Genomic DNA, 13904 nt, shown 5'->3' with positions numbered 1-13904 from the left:
AACCCAACCAACCCAAATTTTTAGATTGGTCCAAAAAATACCTTTTTCCAAATATCTATGATAGTTATTGCAAGTTTTAAATAGAGACAAATATTATAATAATTTTGAAAGAAAAATATTAAAAAATCACAAATTAATCCATATAAAGTAATTAAACTTTAAAATCCAACAACCCAACTCAAATTTTAAGAGGTAGATTGAAACCTTTATTTGGATCATTTAAGTTGTCAACCAACCAATCTAAAAATGGATTGGTCCAAAAAATACCTTAGTACCCAACTTATGTACACCTGTACTTGAATGTGTAATGCAAATGGACGGATTTACATAATTATTATAGTTATTTGCAAAATGGAGAAACAGATCTGTTTTTTTCTTTTTCATTTCCCCTTGTGCCTAATTTGTAAATAAACAAAATTTCCACCAGTCCTAAAGACCATTGAAACTAGATATATAAACAAATACAAACTCTAGGAAGGAACCGATTTGAAGCTCACATTATAATACATCCATCCAAAATTAGAAACATATATATTTTCAGCACTAAGAAATAGAGTATGATGAAAATGAAATAATATCCAGGAAAAGATTCGTTCCTTTTATTATTTTTTTTTTTTAATATCTTGTTCGGCTCCTAACCCTGCAATATTTTGGCTCGTCTTATCAGCAAGTATCCAAACGTGATGAAATCGTTGCACAACTAATAATAATACATACCTTGGTGAACGAGAGTAAGAAGGTGAACGGGAATGTGAACGGGAACGGCTTCGAGAGCGAGACCGAGACCGAGAACGAGATCGAGACCGGGAACGAGAATAATATCTCCGTGACCCTCTACTTCTACTCCTACTCCTACTCCGGCGGTATCTTCTGCAGTAAGCAATCAAATCATTGTTGAGTCTCAAAACTTTAAAACGGACATACGGTGTCAACAATCAACGAAGTACAGTTAATTACTATTCCCACTTGTCTCAAAAAAAAATTACTACTCCCAGGTCCGAGATCATAAATCATTTAGTTAAAACTTCAAAACAAGAAAACGTACCTTCTGGGTGAACGGCTGTAGCTTCTGCTGCGGCTCCGATGTCTATGACTATTTAATCGGCTAGTTTCCGCCAGCTTTTCCAGTCTCTGACGCTCCTGCTCCCTCTTTTTAGCCATTTCTGCAGCTGTATCTTTCTTAACTGCATGGGTCATCCAATTGTTCAACATAAATGCCAGAGAAGATATTAAAAAATCTTGAAATAAAAATAGCTCCCGTACAAAACATTCATAAGGGTAGAAGGGTCAAAAGGCATAAGTTCTTCATTGATTGGGATAATAACGTTCCAGAGCAGACCTCTTAAACTAAGTACATATACCACCCGACATGGTGCCGAAGTTGTTTGTTTTACAAATCTAGGATACAAACACAACAGAGACACATCTATTAAAATATGCATTTTTTAAAATATATATAATTTCTATACCGTAATAAAATTGATAGTGAATAAGTTTAATGGATTGATATGCTTAAAAATGAGTTTGATATATTCTGTGCTCAAGTTTTCTATTTTCGTCATATTATTGTGTCTATTAAGTACTCCTAAAAAACTATTCAATGCATGTCGAACAAATGTTGAACACTGACTTTCTACAACTAGAGTCTAACACATATCTATTGAACTATTAAACTAACAAGTGTCAGAATGTCAAATCGTCCAACACAAACATATTAGTCAAATCGAAGTGTTCATACTTCTTAGGTCTTAGAGAAGACCCTCCGCAATGAAAATGCACACATACTTTGTTTATTAAGTTGTTGACTCATGATCCTCTTAAGTCGTTCCTGTGGAGTTTCTTTCTTTTCCCCCTGCTTTAAAGGCCCTCCGGAAGAACTTGCCTTTGATAACTTTGCAAGGGCTGAAGATGTACTGTTCAAGGAAAGGAATGTCCATAATTATTGTACTTGGATTCAAATACTAATAACTACTTTACAAGGACTCAAATGCCCATAATTACGGTACAAGGACTCAAAAACCCATAATTATTGTATGAGTACTCAGAAGCCCATAATTATTAGACAAGGACTTAAATGCCCATAATTGTTTAATAAACTTTAGAACATAATAACTTCACATGCAAAAGGCACCAAACATTAGTAATTTAGTATTGGAAATGTATCAACATCAGTGTCTTTTTAAAGCTCAAGGCGCAGCTATAAAGTGCAATAGTCTTCTAGGGCCAGGGCAGAAGAGAAAAAAAATTCAGGATTATTTTTGGGAGGTGCACTATATATAAAAGCAGTAGATAAAAAAGAGAGAGCATAGTTGAAGTGGAAATATGAGAAAAAGATCCTTGAACACAAGAAATTCTACATTTAGGCTTAGCAAATTTGATTTTATTAGGTAATAAAGAAAAAAAGTCCCTAATTATTGCTATTTTATAAAAATAATGGAAAAACCCCAAGGCCCAGAGCTTTGAGCCTTGGGGCTTCACAAAAGGCATGTGCCTAAGGCACACCCCTTTTCAAGACGAGGTGTCAGACTTGCACCTTGCACCTAGGTGCACACCAGGATGGCTCTTTAAAAACTGATCAGCATCAGTTCACAGGAACTTGACACTAAAGTAAATTTAGACTTCATAAATACCTTACTGATGGTTTTACTGCTCTACTGCTCTTTTCTTTATCAAGTGTCACGCCAGATGCTGGATCAATATGCAATGCCTCAAGGATCCGACCAGATGACGGCCTGCATGAAAGCACAAGGGTAAGAGATGCCCATTATAAAAGTTCTATGCACATTTGCTAGTGATTATGTTAAATCCATTTTAGGGAATATCTGAGCTTCAAAAAGGAAGCCTCCTTCCATCTTGCCGTGGGCAGTTACGCTGAAAATCCTAGGCCTGATCTATACTAAACCACACCCCTCAGGTAACAAAATGGAGAAAGCTGCAGCACAGTAAAGATTGTCCAATCTATCTTCGCAATAATGAAAGGTCGAGTGCTCCGACCGGTTTATCATATCAGGCTGAGATGGAGGAGATTGTGGTGGAGATAGTCCTTCTAGCCTCGGTTCCTTGCTTTCGCCAGATCCCCCAAATTCAGTGATGAATTCAATTTTTGGAGTCCTTGGTTTGCTCCGATGAACATCATCAAAATGGCCACGAGAATGATGCCTTGAGTATGATGGGGAATGTGATCTAGACCTTGATCTGCAGAATAATATGATATAATAAATCATCAAAAAAAAAAGTAATTTAAAAAATCCAGTTTTGTCTGTAGAAACCACAAACCCTGCTAGGAAGCTCTGATTTCAATCATAACTCAAAAGACATACCTTCTTGAACGTGGATAAGCATCATAAGTTGGACTTCGTCTAGATTCTCTACACGTGAAAATAGAATGCATGATTATAGCTCATAAAAGTCAACTGCCATATCATACCAGTGAACAAAAGAGTGAATTCTTATCCTCTTCATATCATGAAAGAAAATTTTATTTTTATACCGGTAAGGATCATGATGGAGGACTCTGGTACCAGTAATTCGTGCAGCTTCTCTTTCCCTTTCCCGTTCCATTTGAGATGCTTTCCTTCTTTCCTTGCGACTTAGCTTCCTCTAATAGTTTCAGATTTTATGTTTATGAGACATTTGACTATCAGAGAGCTGAAACAAATGTGGTATTTTTCTTAGGCGATGATGGAAGTGACTTACAATTGCAGGATCACCTTTGATTATTTCCTTTTGCCTCTTCTCTTCCTCCTTAGCCTTTTTATCCATGTAAACAAGCCATCCGTATCTTTTCACTCCGAACTCTTTTGCTATTACCTCCATTCCTTCATCATTACTGTCATCACTGTGAAAATCCTCATACTCATCATCCTCATCATCTTCATCATCACTAGCATTATCATCAGCATCTGAATTTGATTCCTCCTTCCCATCCGCCTCATAAGAAAACCCCACTTGCGAGTATGATCCCTTACTTGCAGAAGGAGGCTGTGGTTGCTGAGATCTTCATGTACGCACAAGAAAGATCATAAAAAAAACTATATAAAATTCAACAGCAGCAATTCCATCCATAAAACTAACGTGAAATAAAAATGAAATTATTGAGAACAAAAGACAATGAAAAGTAGAACCGGAATTTAGAGCAAAGTTAAAATTGATACCCCCACAAAATTGTAATGATCTAAAACATAATCCACTCTAGGATGGGTACAGTATCTCAACATGAAGACACACCAATATGAATAAAATCATTTGCACAACAGTTGGTGGTTTGTGCTTGGGAGACCTCTAGAGGCAAATCAGTAACGGGGAATTGTTAGAGGGAGTGAATAGTAATGCCAAGGTGAACTTAGGTTTAATAGAAATAAAATAAGGTGAAAGAGAACAGTAGTAATCACTAACTATGTTTCCATCATGATTGGTACATGATTTGGAGGGCTTTGAAGAACATGTAGGCAATAGATGTACGTTGAACATGAATATTTTCCATGCTTATGTGGCCCTATCAAGTTGTCCACACTTTGTAAGTGAAGTGATCAGGTGTAGGAGACTTCATCGAAAATTGAAAAGATGACACTTGAAGGAGCATTAGGGAAACTGAGGTAGTCCTGGTTCCGAGTAATGGTGGATAGATTAGATAAAATTGAAGGGCTTATTACTGTACGCTAAAGAAGAAAACTATGAGGCTTATTGGAGATCAATGTGGATTGTGGAGGTCATATCAAAAGAGCAAGGCTATTGACTTAAAAGTATAAATAAAGGCAAGTATTGACGTGGAAAATATCATTATGGGTATTCCAAGGGAAGTAGAAATTTCAGGAGAAAAATTAAGAATGATAGTGAAGGTGGTGATAGCACCATTTTCCAACAGCTTGTTAATTAAAAAAAGTACACACTTCATTTTTTTCCCTCTACAACCGCCTTACAATTATATAATGTAAATGACTGATTCTTGTTCGGTAGAAATGCTGAAGGCAGGGAATGATTTTATTCAATAGGAAAAAAAATTGAACAGAAATCTAATTCTACAAAAGGAGGATAAAGGTATGGATATTGAATTTCCAAAACCCAAACCACCTCACAGTTTAGAGTACAGAGAGACAACTCCCAGGCAATTAGAAAGATGTGAACAAGGAAAATTAGGACAAAATATTGTTCCATGTCCGTCCCATATATATATATATATATATATATAGAGAGAGAGAGAGAGAGAGAGAGAGCAGGAGAGAGAAACCTATCAGATACAAATGGAGCAGACACCTTGGCCTCCATTTCTTGATTTACGTGTTGTAAACCATCCTCGTCATTAACTGTTGACATAGAATTGTACAGAGCTTTGTTAAATATATACATCGTTATTAAAAAAAAAAAGACATACAAATAAAAATAACCTTTGCCCTTATTGCTCATCAAATAAGGAAAGCTAGGGGATTTGTGCATTGAACTGTTAAAGGATTTAAGAGTTCGATAAAAGTGAAAAGAAGTACCCACATCCTCGACGCCGATGCTTAATTAAATCTCGATAACGCTGAAAATTAACAAACTCTTCTAACTCCTCTTCTTCCTCAGATTTTTCTTGTGTTCGAATATGTCGGGATCCAGGTTCTCGGATGAAATCAAGCAGCGCACGTCCATCAAATCTGCTCAAGAAATGAAAACCTACTCCTCAACCTCAAATCATAAATCTTTAGCCAAACAACATACTTAGAATCAAACAGTCCTCAGAAGATTAAAAGAAACGGACCTATCAATCATAACATCCTGTTTTCCATTCCAAGGAATCCTGTAGACAGAAGTTGCAACAAAAATCCCAAAAAGGTAAAGAATTAAGATGAAGTGGATGTCTGGATGCTAAAAAACAACAATGCCACCGAACTAATAAAACAAACTCTAACAATTGACGAAATTTCGGTCAACAAATGATCTAATATAACAAAAATTTAACATGTATCAATTATGGGCTGAAGGGTTAAAATTTTAAAGAACCTCCTGCAATTAAATTCTCAGTTTCTATTCATCGGCAAACAAATACATCGTTTCTCGTTTAAATTTACGCAATGAACAAAGTGAAGAAGAAACTGACGAATTCCCAAAAGGCAAACAAATAGCAGAACTTCGAATAATTTAAGAATTTTATACTGAAGTCAGACAGAGTCGGACAACATTAGCCAGCTCCAATATCTTTAACACCGAAAAAAAATCCGAATTCGTAATATACCCAAGTATTTTTTATATCTAATGCAGAGAGATGAAATATAAAATTCTTACAGGCCTTGCTGGTCCTCAGTTGCTTGATAGAGACCATCGTCACGGTAGACACGGCACCGAGTTCCAACGACCTGGATGGATTGCTGAGGATCGCCACGGCGCTTGGCGAGAAAAACAGCGCGCCTTTGAGCTCGCTTTCGAGCAGCGTCCATCATATCGTGGACCTTCCTCTCGGATCTCCTGGCCTCGTGCCACATCTCTGGAACGGAGCAATGCGAATTCCAAGCGATTTTGATCGAATCGGGAAGATGGAAAAACCCTAATTCCCTTCTCTGCTCATAGAACTACGAAATTCTCGATGACGAAGATGGTCTACCGTGCTTCAATGGCATTGATGAGAAGGTTCTTTTGGGCTCTTACTAGTTTGGGCTTTTTGCTTGGGTTGGGTAAAATTTTTTTTTTTCTTTTTTTTCACTTTGACTTAATTTTATTGGGGAAAAATAAGATTTTTAAGTTCAAGTGTACAACTTTATTCGGGACAAAAAATAATTTTAATTTTAGTGTCTTTTTAGTTCCAAAGTTTCTAACGCAAATTTTGTAGTTAAGAATTTCAATTGTGATTTTTTATGTTCTTATTTTTAACCTGATTAACTAACGTGACATGTTTATTGAATATAAGTATATTGAAGTAGCATAACATAACAAATAAAGAATAAAATAAAGTAGAAATTGGAAGAATGTACAAAATGCTCATTATCTATAATATTTGCCCAATTGACACCCAAATAGAGGTACAAGTGGATGAAATAACGAAATGATAGACACTATAGTTAAGAGTTTCCTAAAGATCAATGGTTATCAATTATTATGTATAACAACAACGTGTATCTTTTTTTAATAATTCGATTAGTGAGAACCTTAAGTAAGGCAAGCTTCACCCAAACGAACAATTTGAATATCTTCATAGAAAACCTTTTAAAGAGTCAAATTTCAATTTTAGAAACTAGCTCGAGATAGCAAGTTATGCAATTGTCAAGAAATTTATAAGACCATGCAATTCAAACCTACCTAATTTATGAATTCACATCCAAATCCCAAGTTATATATATATAGTAAATGTGTTATTATTTGAGGTAAATATCAATTTATACACCTAAATTTATTGGTTGTATCAATTAAACCATAGAATAATAATTGTATCAATTTAAATGAACTTTCATGGCAAGTGTTTCAATTTACACTCTCCTCCAGACTTTGTTCAACAAATATCGAGTGAAACTTATAACATGAGTCATTAAACTTTTAAATTTTCATAAGCAAATCAATTTTAACCTTTCTAAACTTACTTTTGAAAATCGTCTGCATATTAATTCTCAAATGTGTGTAGACTTCATCAAATGTTGATTTTTTAAAGTGGATGGTTAGAGTAAATGCATGGACAATTACAAAAAGAAATTATAATCGAAATTCTAAATTGGTTCATTCATGAAAGTTTAAAGGTTTAATTGTATAACTATAAGTTTCACACGAGGTTTTTCCAAACAGAATATAATAGATTGTGTAAATTAATATTTTTGCAAAAAACTCAAAATTTAAATTAATATAATTATTAGTTGGATTTTAATTCATACATTCTAAAGTATTTTAGAGTATAAATTGATTTTCTTGTAAAAAATAAAAAAATGTGGCGACATGTGGCACCCATTCTCCATAAGGATTTACACTGTTTTCTTTAGTAGTTAATGCTAAAAAAAATATATAATTGGTTTGGGGTGAACAACAGTTATCCCAGAAAAATTTGTTACGTGAAAAATCTATTTTTTTCAAAATAATAATAATATTTTTTTACTATGCCACATAATATAGTTATAGCATACGCTACACATACCACTTAAAAAGATGTTTGGGGCAAGAGACTATTTTAAGACCATAATTACCAGTTTTTTCAGCAGTAAATATTATTTTGTATTCTTTAATTAGTTACAGTCAACACTATTTTAAAATCCTTATTTGCTATAGTATTTTAGTATTTGCTATCGTTTTTACTATTTTACATTTATCATTTTTTTATTATTTACTACGATATTTATTAAACACGTACTATTATAATCTAAATTAAAATAATCTACACCCAAAACACAAACTATTATAACCTAAATATAATAACTTGAAACTATAATAATTAGAACTATAATAACTAACTCGTTGTTCAAAACGCCTCTTTAATTATTGTTGTTAATGCTAAATGTTAATCCGAACGTAATCAAGTTAAAACCATTATGTGTCTATCTTAAAAGTCTGACAGTTAAAATTGCTGTGCAACTTCAAACTAAAAAGACAAAAATAAAAACAAAAAAGCCCTTAAATATAGGCATTACAGCCTTCAATCCTATAAACAGCAAAGAAGTAAAGACCATATAATGAAGAAACATAAACCTCTCATTCTGTCTCTTTTTACCAACCAGCCCCCATATCCTTCAATACTTCAAGCAAGCCATCATCAGAAAAACCTTCTTGGAATCCCATCTTTCTCAAACCCCACACCCATATTTGTCTCGACCGAGCGGACTCGAGCCATGGCCAAAGCCACACTTGCCATCGCAGTCGTATGGGCCGCTCTAATGGTTGTAACCGCGACGGTCATCGGTGTGGTGGAGGCCAACTTGGGTGTGAATTGGGGTACAATGGCATCTCACCCATTGAACCCAAACATTGTGGTGAACTTGCTCAAGGACAATGGGATCAAGAAGGTGAAGCTGTTTGATTCTGACTCTTGGACTGTCAGTGCATTGGCTGGTTCCAAAATTGAAACCATTGTTGCCATTCCTAATGACCAACTTGAGAGCCTTGCTTCTGATTACAACCTTGCCAAGGATTGGGTTAAGGAAAATATTACCACTCATATCTATGAAGGTGGCGTCGATATCAGGTTTCTTTCCTTTCCTTTTTCTTTTTTTCCTTAAATTATCGTGAATGTTTAAGGTTGTGTCTAGTAAGTTATTAAAGAATGACGTAATATGTTAATCGAAATGATGTTGAATCCAACACGAAAAAGGAAAAAAAAAACTTTATTAGTTGTCCCCTTCCCTTGTTTTCCTTCCACCATTTGTCAAACATGCAATGTCAAATAAGCTAACTTTATCTTAAAATTTGTACATGAAATAGTTATGAAAGCATAAGGAAAATATATAAGTCAATTTTAATCATGCATTTACACCCACTAATAGTTCCTTTTTTTTTTTTTGTTAGGAAATTTTTTTATTTATCCCCTAAATTTAAAATTTGTATCCATTTAAAATTTGAAATAATAATTATATTAATTCAAATTACCTTAAACTTTTATAAATATATAAATTAAAACGCTTTCAAATTTTGTTAAAAAAATTTGAAAATATTTCATGTGAGATATATAATTGTTCCAATTCATCTTCTAAAGTGTTATTTGTGAATTAATTTGGACCTTCGTGTTAAGATTACATTATAAAATCGTTTGTGCATTTAGTTCTTACATACTGTAGACTTCTTCAAATGTTGAATTAACAAAATGGATTATTAGAATTGAAGCAGGATACTTTTCAAAAGAAATCTTAATTAAGAGACCAAATTTTTTTCCTTATGAAACTTTAGGGCTTTGATTGATAAAATTCTAGGTCTCACACGATGTTTATTCAAATAAAACATGATAAAGGGTGTAAATTGATACATTTATAAAAGTTTAGAGTTTAAATCGATATAATTATTAGTTCATAGTTTAAATTGATACAACCCTTTTAAACTTTGTGATATAAATTGATATTTTTCATTTTTTCTTTTAAAAAAATGTGGCTAGTCTATTATGAGGGTTATTATTAGGGGATGCAAAACATCATTGGTTTTATGGTCATGATGTGTATTTTCTAAAAAATTGGTTTGCACAAATTTTAACTGCATATAGTTGCTTGTTTAACTATTTAATTTTGTGCTAGGCTAAACTTTTTACGTGGCTAATTTGAGGCAATTTCAATGTGACTTGATTTTTGGCTTGAGGTATAGTGGTTGAATTTTTGTAAATTATATAGGTTATTTCTTATTGTAATTTACTGAGTTAGTTTTGTGGCATATAAATAATTTAACTTGAAATATAGATGAAAATTCCCCTAATAATTTACCTAATTTATAACCAATGCTCCAAATAAAAACATCCACAGGTACGTAGCTGTGGGAAACGAACCATTTTTAACGGCCTTCAACGGCAGCTACGTAAAGCTAACATTTCCAGCCATGGAAAACATACAAAAAGCTCTCAATGAAGCTGGCCATGGCAAGAAGATCAAAACAACAACCCCATTGAACGCTGACGTCTACGAGTCGGCATCGAACCAGCCCTCTGATGGGCAATTCCGATCGGATATCCACGACACAATAAAAGAAATAGTCAACTTCTTGAGTCACAACGACGCTCCCTTCATGGTGAACATTTACCCCTTCCTTAGTCTCTACCAGAATCCTGACTTTCCCGTCGACTTCGCCTTCTTAGACGAAATAGGGAAGTCGATAAATGACAAGGGAAAGACGTATACAAACGTGTTTGATGCAAACTACGACACGCTAGTTTGGTCGTTGAAGAAGATCGGTGCCGGGAATTTGAAGATCATAGTAGGCGAAGTCGGGTGGCCGACGGAAGCTAATAAATTTGCTAATGTAGAGTTGGCAAAGAGGTTTTATGATGGGTTGTTTAAGAAGTTGGCTAGCAAGAAGGGGACTCCCATGAGGCCAAATGAGAAGCTTGAAGTGTATTTGTTTGGCCTTTTTGATGAGGATATGAAGAGCATTCTCCCTGGCTTCTTTGAGCGCCATTGGGGCATTTTCAGGTACAATATTTTAAACGAATCATCATAAGTTCTATCAGATAAGTATTTGGTTTTTTTGAAATGTAATTATTATTTGCTTTTTGTTCTTCCTAAATGAGTATTTGAATTTATAATTCAAAAAACAAAAATAAGTTTTTTAAATTTAGATCCCGTTTGATAACCATTTCGTTTTCTGATTTTTTGTTTTTAAAAATTAAGCCTATTTAATTTCCTCCCTTTTCTTATAATGATTTACATCTAAATATAATGGTTGAATTCTTAACCAAATTTCAAAAACAAAAATAAGTTTTTTAAAACTATTTTTTTTTCTAGTTTTCAAATTTTGGTTAAGTTTTTTAAACCATGGGTAAAAGGTAGTGTTACAAAATCGACAATTAAAGAACACAAAAAGAAACGTAGAGATAGAGAAGATCGACACACAAATATACGTGATTCAGTAACGGTGTGTTAGCTACGTTCACGGGCAGAGGGAGAACAGTATTATTGGGGAAAATGTTTTCAGAAAATTACATCAAATGGCGTCTCTAGGGTTAGAGAGTTTACCTGTACTTTGTTGTTCAAAGCGCCAACAAATAAATTCAAGGCATTCCAACAGGTAGATAACAAAGGAAGAAATTTGGAGACGGAAGTAGTATCTATAAACTTAATTTAAAAATTAAAAAAATCAAAAATCAAATAATTACCAAATGAGGTCTTAGTTTTGAGGTTTTCAAAACTTGGCTTAGCTTTTGAATATGTTAAAAAACAAATATCTAAATGCAAGTTCTTTTATTTTAGTAAATGTTTTTTTCTCTTAACTATATGGTTCATTTGGAAGAGGCACTAGGTAAATTTAGGTATATAATTTAATGGTAAAAAAAATCTAATGATTATCGAATGGAGTACAAGTTATATTATAAACTATATTTTGAGTGCAATTTACTATCAACCTAATCAAATAAATTGATATACAATAATAGTGAAAATTTTGGTCTATTCCTATTGAGAATTCTACATTGGAAAAATTATCTTATCAAATCCAATTGAGCGGATTCGATTAAAGAATCGTGAACCCAAAGGTGCACCATATTCTTGAGGGACATGTTGAGGATCCTAAATTAGAAAAATCAAGCGGTCTCAAGAATATAGATGAGTTACTCTCCTATGGCCAATGTTATGTAATAACCTGAATCTTGTGCCACAATTATTGATACAATCAAAGTGCGAAAGTTAACAATTGAGTACCGAGGACTTTCTTTAGAATAATTAAAAGTTGAAAGAAGTAATTGAAACATTTTACGCATTCTTTTAGACGTGTTTTTTAATAGGTATGATGGAAAACCGAAGTTCCCGATGGACTTCACGGGCAAAGGGAACGACGAGATGCCGGTGGCAGCGAAGGGAGTTCAATACTTGGAACACAAATGGTGTGTGGTTAAGAATAGCGTGAAGGATTTAAGAACAATAGCAAGTCAAATCGACTATGCCTGCTCAATGTCGGACTGCACAAGCTTGGTGTATGGATCTTCTTGCAACAACTTGAACCCTAGAGGCAACGTTTCTTTTGCTTACAATATGTATTTCCAGATGCAAGACCAAAGTGTTGAAGCTTGTGTTTTTGATGGATCTGCTGAGATCGTAACAAAAAATGCCTCTGTTGGCAACTGCTTGTTCCCTATCCAGATCGTCAGCACCGGACAGCGGTTGACGACCATGAACATCGCCGATTTCGTCGCCACCGTGCTAGTTGCCCTTGTGTTGAACATGTATGTTTAAATGTGTAACAAGGTTTGAAAACATACCATATAAAATGTACATTATTATGTCCATATTTTCCTAACTAAATTTGAAAGTTTTTACGTTGATGGTTAGGGATCAATGGGTATATGTACTATCTCTAAAATATGGATAAAATGTTAAATTATATATCACTAATTTGTACTAATTATGCCGTATTTACCAATCTATAATAAAAAAACTGGTACAGTCGAAATGGGATTCCCAACCTTTAAACTTGCAATGGTGACAAGGAAATCTCTCTCAAATGTGAAGCTTATGTAGTTATCGGTTGGGGTGAGCATGGTAGGCGAAGTAGTGGTCAAGTGTCCGTTTGAAGGAAGGAAAAACCGACATGTGGTCGGTCAGTGTGGGTCTGATTTGATCGAGACCGACCGACCGACTTATGTATTACTTATTTTTAAAAATAATAATAATAATAATAATCTTAATCTTATATATATATAATATATTATAATATAATCTTATATTTTATATTTTATATTATATATTATATGTTATAAAAAATATATTAGATTCGGGTTTTAACATTAAGAATCATTTTCATAGCCCCAAATAAAATCCAAATTGACTAACTAAATTCATAGGGAGGAAAAGGAATGTTATTTAATAAATTTAAATATCCAAAATGCTATTTTAATTATTTGATATAGCATTTTTAATTAATAAAATAATAATAACTAAATATATTATATATATTGTTTTTCTAAAACAGACAAAACCGACCAAATTGATCGACCAACCGAACTGTCGATTGATCGATTTTTCGTCTAGATGACGGTGGAGGGTGGTTTGGTCATTTTCCAAATCAACCATGGTTGGTTCGACGTCGGTTTGTTCGAAAACCGACTTCAACCAACTAATGATCACCCCTATTATCGGTTGTTCCCAACAACTTTACCATTTATGATCAATCATTAACGATAAATGTAAAGGTAATAGTAATTGTGACAGATTCATAATTTTTCGAATGTAACTCTTTATAACAATTATAGTAACAGTAATGATATCTCTTAATGGGTCTTGCATAATCAATAAACACAATCAAATGGATCACCCTCAGCTCCACAATCAAAC

The 13904-nt window shown here is 33.8% G+C and overlaps 2 protein-coding genes across 3 annotated transcripts; one reads left to right on the top strand and one right to left on the bottom strand.

Moving 5' to 3' along the window:
• Nucleotides 1-328: 328 nt before the first annotated feature.
• Nucleotides 329-6592, bottom strand: LOC120088149 (CLK4-associating serine/arginine rich protein). Of its 2 annotated transcripts, XM_039045252.1 has the most exons (13): nucleotides 6262-6591; nucleotides 5738-5776; nucleotides 5485-5633; nucleotides 5228-5303; nucleotides 3697-3997; nucleotides 3491-3600; nucleotides 3321-3368; nucleotides 2995-3195; nucleotides 2631-2732; nucleotides 1786-1913; nucleotides 1046-1184; nucleotides 718-870; nucleotides 329-640 (listed from the first exon to the last, which is right to left on the bottom strand). In XM_039045252.1, the coding sequence occupies exons 1-13, from the start codon at nucleotides 6456-6458 to the stop codon at nucleotides 616-618; spliced, it is 1668 nt and encodes a 555-aa protein (XP_038901180.1). In that variant the 5' UTR covers nucleotides 6459-6591; the 3' UTR covers nucleotides 329-615. The 2 variants fall into 2 exon arrangements, with proteins under 2 accessions (XP_038901180.1, XP_038901181.1); XM_039045253.1 differs by lacking the exons at nucleotides 329-640; nucleotides 718-870 and having other exon boundaries at nucleotides 1739-1913; nucleotides 6262-6592.
• Nucleotides 6593-8777: 2185 nt separating this feature from the next.
• LOC120089451 (glucan endo-1,3-beta-glucosidase 8-like) lies at nucleotides 8778-12806 on the top strand. The gene is made up of 3 exons (XM_039046926.1): nucleotides 8778-9130; nucleotides 10389-11051; nucleotides 12359-12806. Exons 1-3 carry the CDS (start codon nucleotides 8778-8780, stop codon nucleotides 12804-12806), a joined length of 1464 nt encoding a protein of 487 aa, XP_038902854.1.
• Nucleotides 12807-13904: the final 1098 nt, after the last annotated feature.

The sequence above is a fragment of the Benincasa hispida genome, chromosome 10, assembly GCF_009727055.1.
Source record: "Benincasa hispida cultivar B227 chromosome 10, ASM972705v1, whole genome shotgun sequence".
Lineage (NCBI taxonomy): Eukaryota > Viridiplantae > Streptophyta > Magnoliopsida > Cucurbitales > Cucurbitaceae > Benincasa > Benincasa hispida.
This window is presented reverse-complemented; position numbering and strand designations above follow the sequence as displayed.

What these genes read in the sequence shown, in the direction of transcription:
- LOC120088149 (XM_039045252.1), bottom strand. Translation starts at nt 6,458, where the DNA reads ATGTGGCACGAGGCCAGGAGATCCGAGAGGAAGGTCCACGATATGATG. An exon ending in GCAGTAAAACCATCAGTAAG is followed by an intron (nt 1,914 to 2,630) that starts GTATTTATGAAG and finishes TTCCTTGAACAG; the next exon opens with TACATCTTCAGCCCTTGCAA. An exon ending in TACAGCCGTTCACCCAGAAG is followed by an intron (nt 871 to 1,045) that starts GTACGTTTTCTT and finishes TGCTTACTGCAG; the next exon opens with AAGATACCGCCGGAGTAGGA.
- LOC120089451 (XM_039046926.1), top strand. Translation starts at nt 8,778, where the DNA reads ATGGCCAAAGCCACACTTGCCATCGCAGTCGTATGGGCCGCTCTAATG. An exon ending in GAAGGTGGCGTCGATATCAG is followed by an intron (nt 9,131 to 10,388) that starts GTTTCTTTCCTT and finishes AAACATCCACAG; the next exon opens with GTACGTAGCTGTGGGAAACG. An exon ending in CGCCATTGGGGCATTTTCAG is followed by an intron (nt 11,052 to 12,358) that starts GTACAATATTTT and finishes GTTTTTTAATAG; the next exon opens with GTATGATGGAAAACCGAAGT.